Source organism: Pelodiscus sinensis, chromosome 5, assembly GCF_052426305.1.
Source record: "Pelodiscus sinensis isolate ZL-2025 chromosome 5, ASM5242630v1, whole genome shotgun sequence".
In the NCBI taxonomy this organism is placed as follows: Eukaryota; Metazoa; Chordata; order Testudines; family Trionychidae; genus Pelodiscus; species Pelodiscus sinensis.
Genome location: NC_143056.1, coordinates 34375002 through 34390501, shown reverse-complemented (window position 1 = coordinate 34390501; position 15500 = coordinate 34375002). Strand labels below are relative to the sequence as shown.

The 15500-nt window shown below is 43.6% G+C and overlaps 1 protein-coding gene across 1 annotated transcript in view; it reads right to left on the bottom strand.

Moving 5' to 3' along the window:
* The window catches only part of KCNK10 (potassium two pore domain channel subfamily K member 10), a 114521-nt gene that overhangs the window by 64785 nt on the left and 34236 nt on the right, over positions 1–15500 (bottom strand). The window contains exon 2 of the mRNA XM_075926750.2: positions 5615–5937. Within this exon, the coding sequence (XP_075782865.1) occupies positions 5615–5937 (323 nt within the window). The remainder of the gene's footprint in view (positions 1–5614; positions 5938–15500) is intronic.

Here is a 15500-nt window from a genome sequence, read left to right as displayed (position 1 = left end):
ATTGTTTGAGATGGGCCTGGCCTGAACTCCACTGGCAAACACAAACTTTGAGAAGTTTTACTCTTTTCATGGACAACCCTACCTCTATAACAAGTGGGGAAAAAACACCCCTTTATCTGACCATGAATAAACTTTGAGGCTATTTGGAACTGAATTCTTCTCTAGCTAGACCAGTGGTGAGCAACCTGTGGCCTATCAGGGTAGTCTGATTGTGAGCCACAAAACATTTTGCTGGCATTGACCATCCATAGGCACCACCCCCTGTAGATCCTAGTGGCTGCAATTTACCATTCCCAGACAATGGGTGCTGTGGGGGTGGTGCCTGCAGGTGAAGGGGACACAGGGTCATGCTGGTTGCTGATTCCCACAGCTCCCATTGGTTAGGAATGGCAAATTGCAGCCACTGGGCAGTACAGGAGGCGGTGCCTGTAGACAACCAATGTCAGCAAAATATATTGCAGCCTACACTTAGATTACCCTCATGGGCCATGGGTTACCTACTGTTTATCTAGGCATTTATACTGAACTTGTCACTGTCATATCTGAGTAGCTGCAAATCTGAAATTCGCAGTCTGGGATCATCTCTGGTCACTCCCAATAAAACAAGTATGTAGTGCTGTGCCAATAATACAAATGTTTTTGGAAGGAAGAGGAAAGAATCAGTATAAAGGAGATCTTTCAATCACACCAAAATTCTCCCAGACTCATAGCTGCCATGTATCTTCTTTATAGGTGTTGTCTCCCAAGGCAAGACTCTTTCAAGGTATAGGACCTGTGGCTCAGGTCCAACATTGCAAACTCATCACAGGCTGCATCCTTCCTCTCTTTACAACCTCTCCTTTTCCCTCAGCCCCACCGGTTTAGGCATCCAGGCTATTCCAGCTCAATAGAACACAGAGGTGCCCTATGATTAAAGTCTCTTTTCATTCCGCTATTGGATCTGTTCCATGGGAATGTCCTCCAGTAGCTCAGAGCTGAGTCATCACTGAAACTCTTGAGGAGTAGGAACTGTGCATTTGTCTATACAACATCAGTCTGATGGAATTCATAAGAAATACTGCCCTGAGGTATAGCTTTGCAATGAAAATGTGTCACACCACCAAAACCCATGGAGGTTCCCAATTCAGTTCCTTTATTCTGAACTCCTGGTCTTACAGGCAGGCCAGAATTCATTGCAATGTAGTGATCCATTGGGCCAGCTGAGGAAGATGTATCTTTTTAAAATCATCAACATAAGGGTAGAAAACAAAAAAAGTTAATCTCTCAATAATCTGAAACATTGTTTTGTGTTCTTGACTTCTTACACTCAGCCCAGTTACAAGTGCAGCTTGATAATTGTCATCATATTTCACGCAGCTGTGAGCCAAGCTCACCTATTCCCAAGCACTCAGAAGAATCAAATAGAAATTCTTCTTTACTGACAAAACACATTTTTGTGTTTTCTACTAACTGGCCGTAAGCCATTCCGTATGTTAAGCACTAAACTTGTTTAATTTACTTTTTAGAAATGATTCCCCGTTAGCCACTGAAATGCCTGAAAGCAAACTGAATTCAGGAGAGATACGGTTTGTTTAGATTATCTGACTTACTGTGACACAATATGCCTGTATACTAGGTTAATGCCACTACCTCTGAGGTAAAAGAAAGGACAAAATGTTGTGTATACTTGAGACCTGAGATCTGGTTCAGACTACATGATATTAAGGAATGTCCTGGTGTTATACCCTATAGACAGCAGTCTTTAGCTTCATGTTGAGATACTTTTTTGTGCCTATTAGAAATTCTGTTTGTTAGAAAAACAAGGACTTTGCATATCTTTCATCAGAAATGACCTTCACGCACATAACACGCAAATGTCTTTCTTTAATATTCATAACTAGCACTCCTCCATTATGTATTGTACCTCAAGAATAGCAGGAAATGTTAACCTTAGCAGCCCCCTTAAGATATATATTAGAAACAGATCAGAGCAAAAATCCCAGAACAGAAGCTTTCAACTTGAAAAAGTTTAGATTCAAGTCCAGATTGCACGCTCATAGCTAAACCCCTTTACTTAGTGGGATAAAGAAAAACACCGCAGCTGAACACACTGTGCTTTGGGGTGGTACAGATAAAAATTAAGATTTGCAATATTTTGGTCAGGCCCATCAGTAATATGTATATAGGCCTTGAATTAATCTCATGGTATAAGACACATACCTTGCAACAAACAGGAAGAGGAACTGCAAATTGTCAAAATGTATACACTTTTAAAATATGTTGTCTCCGCTTGTGAACTATGGAGTTGTGAGATTCTCATCAGTGAGATTCTCATCAGTTTAACTAAGCAGGAGGATCTAGATCCAAGTTCATGAAAATGTTTTGTGAATGTTAGGGTATGAAGAGAATGTGTCTGCTCTTCCAACTTTTTTTTTTTTTTTTTTTTGCTGGAGGAAGGAATCTTTCAAAAAAAGGTTTTTTTCCAAAATCTGGACCAGTGAAGATGGGAAATCCTCTTCCAACAAAAGTATCAGAAAAAGGTATGCAAATTGTGGAGCGCAATTTGCGTACCTTTTTCTGATACAGTTTGTAGTCCAGACAAAGCCTAAGCAAGCTTCTTGCCTGAGCTTTGATAGGCATGTAAGAGATTAGTTGACTATCTGATAAAGCTTATCAGATAGTCAGCCAGTCCCTCAACTAGTCAGTTCCTCATCCCCCTTGCTGCCTGTATTAGAGGCAACAAAGGGGAAGCCAGAGCTGGTGCTGGAGGGAGCCAGCTTAAAAGCCAGTTCCCCACCAGAATCATCTTTGCGGGGGACAGAGGAGGCAGGGGGTAGCAGGGACTGGGTGCAAGCTGGGAATCAGCTGATTCCCGGCTCGTGCCCAGTCTCAGACACTGCACCTCTGCTTTTTAAATGTATTAAGAGCCTGTCAGCTCTTAATACATTTTAAAATCAGAATGAGCAGTAGGGGGGACTCAGTGCAAGCCAGGCATTAGCTGATTCCCAGCTCATGCTGGGTCCCCGTCCTGCTGCGCACCAGCCTTTTCAATGTATTAAGTCTGCCAGCTCTTAACACATTTAAAAGACTAAATCACAGTGTGGGGGGGAACAGAGCAGGAGCTGGGAATCAGCTATCCTGGCTCAAGCTGGGTCCCTCCTGCTGCACGTTAGGCTTTTAAATGTATTAAGAGCCAACAAGGTTGTAATACATTTTAAAGGCAGAGACTCAATGAGGTTAGCTCCCAGGCCAGGAGCTAACCCCGCTGCTGCTATCCTACTTATCAACTAATCAACTAGAGTCAATGGAAAATCCATCAACTTGTTGATTGAACTAAATTTAACATCCTTGAGCTCTGGACTTGTCATAAAACTCTAATCCCAGTGTGTATGAAATAGTTTTAAATAGATCTGAACTCCCATCTACAACGTTTTGGAAACATTCTCTGCAGACTCCAGGTCAAAACTTCATAACAAAATATAGGCTGTCCTCCACAACATCCATCACAGATTTTGCACTGAGCCCAGCAAATGATAGGGCAGGACTTGAGTAGGCCTCCGAAAAGTCCCAAGATTTGCAGGACTATCCCAATTTGATTCCCCAAGCCTCCTGGCATAGTTGAAGTGAATATTTCTGCATTCAGGGTCAGTTGGAGTGGGAGATTGGAGTGTTCAGGCTCCCTGTTTGACAGGATGCACAAATCAAGTGGCATTGTGACCTGGAACATAGGATTGCAGCACCACTCAGGACCGGCCCATCTGCCTCTCCATGGACATAGATGGAGATGCTTAGGGGCCACATTTGATTGGTACTGCAGCATAGTTTGTTAGATTCCAATGCTGATCAAATTTAGCCCATACACAATTATTTATCTTTGCAGGGAGAGGCCAAATGCAAATGGTGCTACATCCGACTTCAGCCATTTCAGATGTTGGGAGCTATGTTTTAGTGACTGAATACTTGTGCACTGCACACCTCATCAATAAAGCTCGCTCATGTACCTCCTTGTTGAAGTTCATTGATGTAAACTGAGCTTTTCACAGTAAATGCAGATACAAATTCTCAGACTGAATCACATTGGGCCAAATTCATAAGAACATATGAAAATAAGAACAGTCATACTGGGCCAGACCAAAGGTCCATCCAGTAACTTGTCTTCCAACATGGCCAGTGCCAGGTGCTCCAGAAGGAGTGAACACAACAGACAATCCTCAGGCATATTGTGTCAGAGCAAGATAATTTCATGTCATTCATTCCCAACTTCTGGCAAAGAGATTAGGGACACCATCCGTGTCCATCCTGTTGTCCGCTACCTCCCCTGGTTGCTTAGGAGTGAACGTTATAAAGTCCTGGTCTTCCTGAGTAGCCCTGCCCCATCGTTAAGGGTTGATGGGTGCTAAAAGGCTTAGGGGTCAAGGCCTTATTAAGAAGCTCTTAGCCTTGCCTAGCAGGCTGCTAAGTTCAGCACATTCAAACCAAGGGTATGTCTATACTACCACCCTAGTTCGAATTAGGGTGGTTAATGTAGGCATTCGAAGTTGCAAATGAAGCCCGGGATTTAAATATCCCAGGCTTCATTTGCATCTTGCAGGGCACCGCCATTTTTAAATCCCCGTTAGTGCGGACTCCGTGCCCGCGGCTTTCTAATTCGAACTACTGTTACACCTCGAAAGCCTAATTCGAACTACCTACTCTGTGCCGCGTATATCCATGGGCACAGAGTCCGCACTAATGGGGATTTAAAAATGGCGGTGCCCTGCGAGATGCAAATGAAGCCCGGGATATTTAAATCCCGGGCTTCATTTGCAACTTCGAATGCCTACATTAACCACCCTAGTTCAAACTAGGGTGGTAGTGTAGACATACCCCAAGTGTATATTCACTGACTTCAGATGAGTTACACCAGCACTGATATGGCCCCCTAAAGTGTTGCCACTCTCTTCTGAAGTGAAATTCTGATCTTCCTCATCAAAATAGATTTTCAGTACCAGACCTCAGAATTTTTTGTGTATCAGTCAGACTTTACGAAATGAACAGCCACCTTATTCATGAACCCCACCTTTGTTAGTCAAAACCAGCAGGAAATGTTCTCACATTTGTGTACATAGAACTAAAAACCAAAGAAGCCTCCCCTAGATACTTTAATGTGAATTCAGCATTGGTGAAAGCTGCCAGATTAGATGCACTGCAGATAGGAACACGTACAGCGCAGGCAGCAGACCTTTTCGCAATATCTTGATTAGTAGGCACCACTAAAAGAACAGAAAAAAGGTTATCAAGTCCCTGTACACATTTGCTCTTTGCCCCCTCTACTGAGGCTGGCAGCCAGGATGGTGAATGCTGGAAATTCAGACACTTCTTGAGTGGAACCTAGAACGAGACCAATTCATTTCACATAGGTCACTGAACAGCGGTGAAATGATAACTTTTGTTACTACCCATTTGTGTTGAATTGAAACCAGAAACTTCAAACTGGAAAGCTCCCCACTTCACTGCCAATCCCCCTGACCCATCCAGTCACCCTATGGTTTGGGGTTTAGCAATGAAATACCAAAATCATTTCTCAGAACTTCCAGGAAGAAGCTCAAAAAAAGTTTCCGCCTTCATTGTGAGTTATTGTCCTCATTTGTCTCACCTGAATCAGAGTCTCCAACTCCATTGGGGTCACACAAACATGTTCCCGAAGGAAATCCGCCTTCTCTGAGGCTATTGTATTTTTCTGGCTGCTTTCAAAAGGCTGCTCCAGTGCACGGAAGACAAGGCCTCCAGTTACCAGATAAGCTACAACCACAACGAAGATGGCTACCACTGTTTTCCACTTCATGACTGTCTGCAAGCCCTGGGAGGTGGTTTCCATGGTGGCGACCACAGTGGTCCGGGAAGAAACAGAGAGACGTGGAGCTGGATTGTGCCCATTAGTCTTGGGCTCACAAGCTGGCATGGCTGAGGGAACAGCCACTGAAATGCAAAACAAAGGATGTTAAAAATAGGTTTGGAAAAATTTGATTTTTAATAAATATTAGGGCTGTCAAAGAACTAAAAAATTGTAATTAATTGCTAGATTAAATATAGTTGCTATTAGCCAATTTTAATTGTACTAAATTAAACAATAGAATTATACATATTTTGAATGTTTCTCTACATTTTCAAATATATTGACTTCAGTTACAACACAGAACACAAAATGTACAGTGGTCACTTGGTATTCATTGAGAATATTTGCACTGTACAAAAGATAAACAAAAGAAACAACAAAAGAAACAACGAGGCATCCTATGGTACCTTAAAGACCAACCAATTTATTTGGGCATAAACTTTAATGGGGTAGAGTGTATTAAACTAAGTGGTTTTAACCCACAAAAAGCTTATGTCCAATTAAATCAGTTAGTCTTCAAGGTGGCACAGTACTCCTCATTGTTTTTGAAGATAAAGACTTACCCCTCCGGAAACAAAAGAAAATATTTTTCATTCACCTCATATAAATATTGTAATACTATCTCTTTATCATGAAAATGCATCTTACAAATGTAGATTACATTTCTTTTGAGTGCCATTAACATAAAACTTTAGCACCTTCACGTTAAAGGATAAAGGGGCACTTAAACATTTAGTATATTTGGCACATAAATACCTTGCAGTGTGGCTGCAACTGTGCCATGTGAGCATCTGCTCTCACTTTCAGGAGACATTATAAATAAGTAGTAGACAGCAATATCTCTTGTAAATATAAACAAACTTGTTTGTCTTAGTGATTGGCTGAACAAGAAGTAGGACTGAATGGACTTACATGAGGTGAACTGAAAAATAGTGTTTCTTTGTTTTATCTTTTTTACTGTGCAAATATTTGTAATAAAATATAAAGTGAGCACTGTACACTTTGAATTCTGTGTTGTAATTGAAATCAATGTGATTTAAAAGGAAGAAAAACATCCAAAAATATTTTTATTGTTGCAGGAAATAATTACTTAATAACAATAGACACCGACATTCGAAAAGTCCTTTAACATACAAGTCATCAATATCACATGGCAAAATATTCAGAGTACATATCCTTAAATATTAAAAAATTCTCAAACTATTTTTTTAAGATTGCCTTTCAATTTTCATCATTGGAAAAACAGTTTGTGTATGTATGGTGAAATGGACATTTACCAATAAAAATCTAATCCTTCCAACTCTTGTTAAAAAATAAAATCTCTGACTGAAATCATGGTCTGGTTCTTTATATATCTGCACAAACAATTTTGTATTATATCCAAGACATACAGAAGAAACTTATTACAATATATTGATAATCTCAAACTAATAGTTTATCTTCCCTCATGAAGGATTCATCAGCATTTTACGTATTAATATATACAAATTCTTCACAGAGATCATTTCATCCATTACTTCTGTAGAGTATGTCTACACAGCAGCATTATTTTGGAATAACTAATGTTATTCCAAAATATCAAAGAGCATGTCTACACAGCAAGCCATTATTTTGAAATAATGGCAAGCTGCAGGACTTCTTACTCTGACTCCTGTACGCCTCATTTCACAAGGATTAAGAGTGTTCTTCCTTCGACTTCCCGCTGTGTAGACAACACCAAAAAGCCAAATTAAGCTATTTCAACTTCAACTATACAATTGATATAGCTGAAGTTATGTAGCTTAATTCAACTTTTACCCTGTTGTGTAGACATGCACAAAACACATCAGCTGATGTAACCATTTAGGAAAGAAATGGAGAAATATTTATCCAATTAGACCACCAAGTGGAATTTAAGTCAGCAAAATTTTTAGCACACAAAATGGAGTTTTGTCAGAACACTGGAATTAATAGGCAATTTTTAATTAAGAATTATGAATTGGTTTTAGTATTATTATGGGGTCATTAGTGACCAGATGAGGTGGTTAAGATAGAGCTGGTGAAAAAATTCTTTTTGAATATCAGAAGACTGTTTACTATGATTTTGTGGTACCATATGGTTCATAAGTACTCAGAAAGCCATCAGGTTTTTGTGAAAATGTTAGTGAATCCTGGGAGTTTTAAAGATTTTAGCATGAAACATGATCTGTGCCAGACATTTAGGCTGTGTCTAGACTGGCATGATTTTGCGCAAAAGCAACTGCTTTTGCGCGACATCTTGCTGCCTATCTACACTGGCCGCAAGTATTTGCGCAAGAACACTGACTTTGTAATGTACAAAATCAGTGGTGCTTGCACAAATACTGACGCTCCCACTCAGGGATACGTCCTCTTGCGGAAGTATTCTTGCGCAAGAGGGCCAGTGTAGGCAGCCACATTAATTTCTTGCGCAAGAAAGCCCGATGGCTAAAATGGCCATCGGAGCTTTCTTGTGCAAGAGAGCGTCTACACTGGCATGGATGCTTTTGCACAAAAGCAAATCTTTTGCGCAAAGGTACATGCCAGTATAGAGTATACTTTTTCCGTTAAAAGTATCTGCGCAAAATCATGCCAGTCTAGATGCAGCCTTACTGTTTATGAAGGGTGAAATTCACCATCATGCAGAGAATCGACACAAGGTATCGCTAAAGTCCTGCTTAAGCCCTCAGAACAGGACATGCTACCTTTCAAATTGATTCTCTTTCTCTCTCCAACAAAAGCTCTGTTGCAACCTTTACTATGGAGGTTGCTATCATTAGTCTACAATCACTTTGAGACCTCTTTGGTTTTCCAGTGTTTCTCAGTCTTTTCAGATCAGTGTACCCCTTTCAGGAGTTTGATTTATTTTGCATAACCCAAATTTAATTTCAATTAAAAAATACTTGCTTACAAAATCAGACATAAAATTACAAAAAAGTGTCACAGCACACTTCTACTAAAAATTGTTTAGTTTCTCATTTTACCATATAATAAAATAAAGCAAATAAAATGTAAATATTGTACTTATATTTCAGTGCATTGTATACAGAGCAATATAAACAAGTCACTGTCTGTATGAAATTTTAAATTGTTAACTTTATGAATGCTTATAATTTAGCCTGCTTTAAAACTAGGCAAATATCTAGATGAGTTGATGTATCCCCTGGAAGACCTCTGCATATCCCCTGTAGTACACATACCTCTAGTTGAGAACCACTGGTTTAAGTCACAAATGAAATCAAGCCATATGACAAAAATATAACCTTTGGTGCTAACCCAAGACTGCCTTTACTCTCAAAGTAAAAATATAACTTCTTCAAGTTGAGAACTGCACTTAGATGTTTTACTCTGAAGTGGTCACTGACATTCAATTTGAACACACCAGTGTGACTGCACCATTAACTAGACAATGGGCTATAATTCTCTCCCACTAGAAGAACAATTTGTTGGGTACAGAATAATTTACATAAACTGCTGTCTACTATCTAATTTTACTAAAACGGGGTACTTTCTTAAGCATTACATTGAGGATGGATCTTCCATCTGTACAGTAACCAACATACAATAGAATTCTACTGACTGTAGTTCTTTCCACATGTAAGTTTAATGCTGAGCTAACATACAAAAACAGCTTCCACCTAGGAATCAAAAAGAAAGCAGCTTTTCTGTCACTATTCCCCTCTCTGCTTTCCCCCACACCTCACAGATTTGTTGGTATGAATATAATGAGGGGATTCAGAGTCCTGAATAGGGTTGCCAGATGGTTTTGACAAAAATACTGGACACACTTGATCTCAGATGGGAGTGGGGGAGGAGAACCGGACATGGGGAGAGCGGGGCTGGTTGGGGAAGATCGGGGGAACCAGCCAGTGGGGAGCAGGGAGAGGGTTGGGGGGAGCGGGGCTGGCCGGGGGACATGGGGGGGGGGACCAGTCAGCGTGGAGCAGGGTTAGCCGGGAGGGAAGACCAGGGGGGAACTGGCCAGCGGGAAACGGGGCTGGCCCGGGCACACGCAGATCCCAGGGCACTGCCTGTCCCACTCATGGTCCCAGCAGGGCGCATGGGCAAGTCCAGTCCCAGGGATTCCATCCCTCCCCAGCCCTACCACCCCCACGCTCCTCTACTGCGTAGTTGCATACTTTCTGGCTGGTAGACACGCTCATGCAATGTGAACGTGTCTACCAGCCAGGCAGTATGGGTATGTCTACACTACAGTGCTAATTCGAACTAACTTAGCTAATTCGAACTAAGCTAATTCGAACTAACGCGTCTAGAACTAAAAACTAGTTCGAATTAGCATTTTGCTAATTCGAACTAGCATGTCCACATTGAGTGGACCCTGAACAGGGCTTAAGGATGGCCGGAAGCAGTGCTGGCAGGGCATCAGAGGAGGACTTAGAGCGTGGAGATGCTGTCTCAGGCCAGCCGAGGGCTGCGCTTAAAGGGTCCCGACCCACACCCCGGACAGACAGTTCTCAGGGGTGGCCCGCTTGAAAACCAGTCCTGGCTTGGAGTGCCCGGAGTGCCCACACTGGGCACATCACACCACTCGGCCATCGGCCCGGCTGCACTTGCCGCAGGCTGCCATTTGGGGAGAGAGGGCAATTGGGGGGCTGCAGGAGAGCTTCCACACCGAGAAGCCCGCAGAGCCAGCCCAGTCCTCCCCATCGGGGGCTCGTGCCCCATTCCTCCCTCACCTCCTTCCACTTACCCTTCCCTAGCCTCTTTTCTTGATGTACAAAATAAAGGACAATTGTGTTCAAAAATGGAATCTGTCTATATTGAACAAAACTGGGGGAGACTGGGAAAAGGAGGTGGGAGAGGGGAAGAGAGAGCTTGGAGAGGGGAGGGCAACTAAAATGATCAGGGGTTGGGAACAGATCCCATATGAAGAGATGCTAAAGAGACTGGGACTTCTCAGCTTAGAAAAGAGGAGACGGAGGGGGGACAGGATAGAGGTCTCTAAAAGTAAGAGTTGGGTGTAGAGGGTGCATACAGAAAAGTTCTTCATTAGTTTCCATAAAGAAGGACTAGAGGACACCAAAGGAAAGGAATGGGTAGCAGGCTTCAAACTAGTAACAGAAAGTTCTTCTTCACAAAGCAAAGAGTCAACCTGTGGAACTTCTTGCTGCAGGAGGCTGTGAAGGCTAGAACTAGAACAGAGTTTAAAGGGAAGTGAGATCAAGTGATGGAGGTTGGGTCCATGGAGTGGTATTAGCCAGGGGGTAGGAGTGGTGTCCCTGCCCAAAGTTTGTGGAAGGCTGGAGAGGGATGGCACAAGACAAATGGCTTGGTCACTGTCTTCGGTCCATCCCCTCCAGGGTCCCTAGGGTTGGCCGCTGTCGGCAGACAGGCTACTGGGCTAGATGGACCTTTGATCTGACCCAGGACGGCCATTGTAAGCTCAGGGCTCAGGGTCGGGGGTCTCAGTGGACCACCTTGATTTTCATGCACTCCTGCTCCTGGGTGGCCAGGCTGGCAGCTCTCCTGCCCTAGACGGCCACGTTCCTGTCCCTAGTGCGGAGATCGTGGACGAGGTCCACAATGTCCGCAGTAGCCTAGGCGGGTGCCCGCCTCTTGCGGTCCCGGGCAAGCTCTCGGGAGCCGCCATCCTGGTCCCGGGAAGAGGGGGAGGGCTGGGGGGCATCGGGTGGCTGGCTCGATCCGTGCCAGGTGCAGGGTCTGCTGGCTGGGTGCTGGCAGGCTTGCACCTGGCACGGGCACCGTAGCCGGCCCGTGCCCCTTTAAGGGGTCCAGGGCCGGGAGGGGGGCAGACAAGTTTCCCTGGTGTTGGCCAGAGTGGCCACCAGGGAAACCTGGGAAGCCTTAGCCTCCCACTGGTTCGAATTAAGGGTCTACACAGCCCTTAATTCGAACTAGCTAGTTCGAACTAGGCTTAATCCTCGTAAAATGAGGTTTACCTAGTTCGAACTAAGCGCTCCGCTAGTTCGAATTAAATTCGAACTAGCGGAGCGCTAGTGTAGCGCCTATTAAAGTTAGTTCGAACTAACGTCTGTTAGTTCGAACTAACTCTGTAGTGTAGACATACCCTATGCAACTACGTACTGATACTCATGATAATAATAAAACTTATTTAATTAGAAAATACCGGACATTTATATGTCTGGTATTTTCTAAATTTGTTTCCTGGACAGAAAGCTCAAAAACCAGACTGTCCGGTTCAAAACCAGACACCTGGCAACCCTAGTCCTGAATTCTAATCCCAGCTCTGCTGCAACCTCTCTGTTTTTTGAGAAAAGTCGTTTCACCTTTTAGTCTCAATTTCCCCATCTGTAAAATGGGAATAATAATGCTCTCTCTCGCTCTCTCTCTCCTACCTTGCAAAGATATTGCAAGAATTAGTATCTGCACAGCGCTTCAAGTATATAAAGGGCTATAAAAATGATGAGTTTTACTGAAATGCAATCACCTCTGGAATGAAATGGAGAGAGAGTTTAAAAATACACTGCAGCACTACAAAACAGTTTAGGAAACTGAAGATTTCCATGCCCACTTGTCACTGCAAAGATGGATTTACAATTACTACACAATGTGATTTCCCAAACTAGAATTTCAGATTTACACTCTCATTTATCTAAAAAGGAGACATGGGATCTTTAGTAACAACAACTGATCATGAGGTTTTTACATTTCATTTGAAAGGAATGTTGCCATGCAGAGAGCTCCCAGCATCCCTAATGGTTGTGTCAAAGGAAACAAACAATATATTTGGCTTTGAGCATATTAAATTTAAGCAGCAGGTGCCCTGCCCTCAAAGAAACAGAAGGGGGATCTATGGCATAACTGATTTTTACAGCAGTTTATGGTTGTTTTTGTGCTTGTGATTGGCTCAACTATTTGAACAGTACAGGTATAAGATTTTCTTTCAAAACCACAAGAAAGAAAAAAGTCTTGCAGATGCACAGGGTGTTCCAACTGCAAAGAACAAAATGAAATGATTGATAAAGAAGTGTTATGCAGCTAGCCACACAAGATAGACGGGTGTTGAATAGGCCACAGCTGTTACAATGTTTTGTAAGTTGAAAACTTGCATCTATTAGGACATAATGGAATCAATGCTGTCTAGACTGTTGACTGCAAGGATGACCTTTGATGGTGATTGGATGATGCTACGTGTGTAGCTAACTGAATATTATAGAAAAAAGGTAAAACTAAAACATGAAATTATGACCAATTTGGAACAGGACCGCTGTGACTTGCATCCCTGGAAGAGTAAATTAGAGCAATCTTGACTTCCTATATTCTGTATTTGTGATAAGCTGACTTTAGTTAGAACCATATAAGAATCATTTTAGCTGAGTTATTTGATGTCTCATTGACTGATGATCTAAACCAGTGGTCTCCAAAATTTTCTGGATCATGCCCCCTCTCACTCCTGCCCCTTCCACGTGGGCTGGGGGCAGGGCTGTCGATAGAGGTGAGAGAGCCAAGGTTGAGGGTGCAGCTAGGGCAGCACTGGGGCTGCGGCCACGGCTGAGGCTGTGGCTGTGTCTGATGTCAAAGGCTGTGAAAGGGGCAGGGATGAGGGCTGGAAATGGAGTACCAGCCAGGGCCCAAGGCTGGGGATGGATCAAGGAGCACAGCCCCTGGCAAGATCAGAGGTTGGGTGTGGGCTGGGAGCAGAGCCAGGTGAAATGGGCGTGTGGCCTGGGCTGCAGCTAGTTGTGGAGCAAAGCTGGGTAGTTCTCCCCCCTGCCTACCCCTCAGTGGGCTGGCCAAGGCCTTGCTGTGATGCCCTGTACATTCCTCCATGTCCCTATAAAGGGTATGCCCCACACTTTGGAGACCTTTGATCTAAATACCTGACTTCAGGTTGCCTGTGCCACCTTAATTTAGTCTCTTTGTGCATATGTATTATGATTAAGGATGTAAAATCCCATTTAATTAGTTAACCGGTTACCCATTCACATCCTTAATTATGATACAGTCTTTGATTACATGACCATATACAGTTATTACTATAGGGACTCTTTCAGGCTGCATCTAGACTGGCATGATTTTGCGCAAAAGCACCTGCTTTTGCCCAAAATCTTGTGCAAAAAGTATTCTTGTGCAAGAGGGCCAGTGTAGACAGCAACGTTAATTTCTTGCGCAAGAAAGCCTGATGGCTAAAATGGCCATCAGACCTTTCTTGCACAACAGAGCGTCTACACTGGCACGGATGCTTTTGCGCAAAAGCAAATCTTTTGCGTAAAGGCACATGCCAGTATAGATGCTCTCTTGCGCAAATACTTTTAACGGAAAAACTTTTCCGTTAAAAGTATTTGCGCAAAATTATGCCAGTCTAGATTCAGCCTCAGTGTAGAGGACAGTTGGTTCTCATTGAATGGGCAGCCATTCAATAGTTCTCTTCATTGTCATCATTCAGTGTTCGGTCCCATGTACTACTTTCAGCACATCAAACCCTGCACAGAATACAGAATTATTAATTGCTTTATTTTTTTTTCCTGTGGTGCTCTAGACATAGTATCAGAGTCCTATATATTTATAATTTATCTACACAATGCCCAAATGTGGTGCTGTGGCTTTATTCCCATTTACACATGAGGAACTGAAGCACAGAAGTAAGGCCAAAAATGTCAACTCATTTCAAGTTTCCCATATGAGAGGCCAAGGACCTGATTTTTTTGAGAGTACGCAGCATTTTGTACCATTTTATATACTCAGAGCATGGGTCTCACTGATCTTGGTCATCTGGGTGCCAGCAGGGGAGGCATTAAGTGCACAAGAGAGACACTGGCTCTGTCTACACTACAAAGGAAAGTAGGAAAAAGATACGCAAATTGCGAATTGCAATTTGCGTATCTTTTTCCACTTTTCTTCTGAAAGAGGCTTTTGGCCCATCTACACAGGGCCATCCCTTGTTCCTCATGAAAAAGTTTACAGGGATGCCAACAAAACACGTCCACTGTACTGACATTTTTTTCAGAAAAGCAGACGTGTTCCTTGGAATGCCGGAAAAGCTCTGCAGTGTAGACATAGCCACTATCCCTAGTGCAGTGCAGTTGTAACTGTATCAGTCCCATCAGGTAAGAGAGACCAGGTGAATGAGGCAATGTTTTATGGGACTTACTTCTATTGGTGAGAGACAAGCTTTCAAGCCATTACAGAGCTCAGAGGACCTGAAGAAGAGCTCCGTGTGGCAGAATCCATTATCCCAGCTCCCAATTCTGTGCCTGGCATCACAGTCCCTTGCAGTCACAAGGAGGTACAGGCAGTCCCCGAGTTACGCGGATCCGACTTATGTCGGATCCACAGTTATGAACGGGGCCCTCTCCTTGGTCTCCAGCAGACCAGGGAGAGGAAGCAAAGTGGCAGAACACGCGGGCAGCGGACAGCCCTGACGCGTCTGACGTGCTCCGCAGCTTTGCTCTGCTTTGCTCCCCGTCCCCCTGGTCTGTAGACGGGGAGCAAAGCGGCGGAACATACGGGCAGCGGGCAGGGAGAGTGCCCCGTTCGTAACTGCACACCAGGGAGACGGGGAGCAAAGCAGAGCAAAGCCACGGAGCCCGAGGGCAGCAGGACAGCCACAGCGCGTCTGGGCTGTCCCGCTGCCCCCGTGCTCCGCGGCTTTGCTCTGGACGCCTGTGGCACAGCAGCTGGGGCGCTGCCGGTTGGTCCCGTAGCG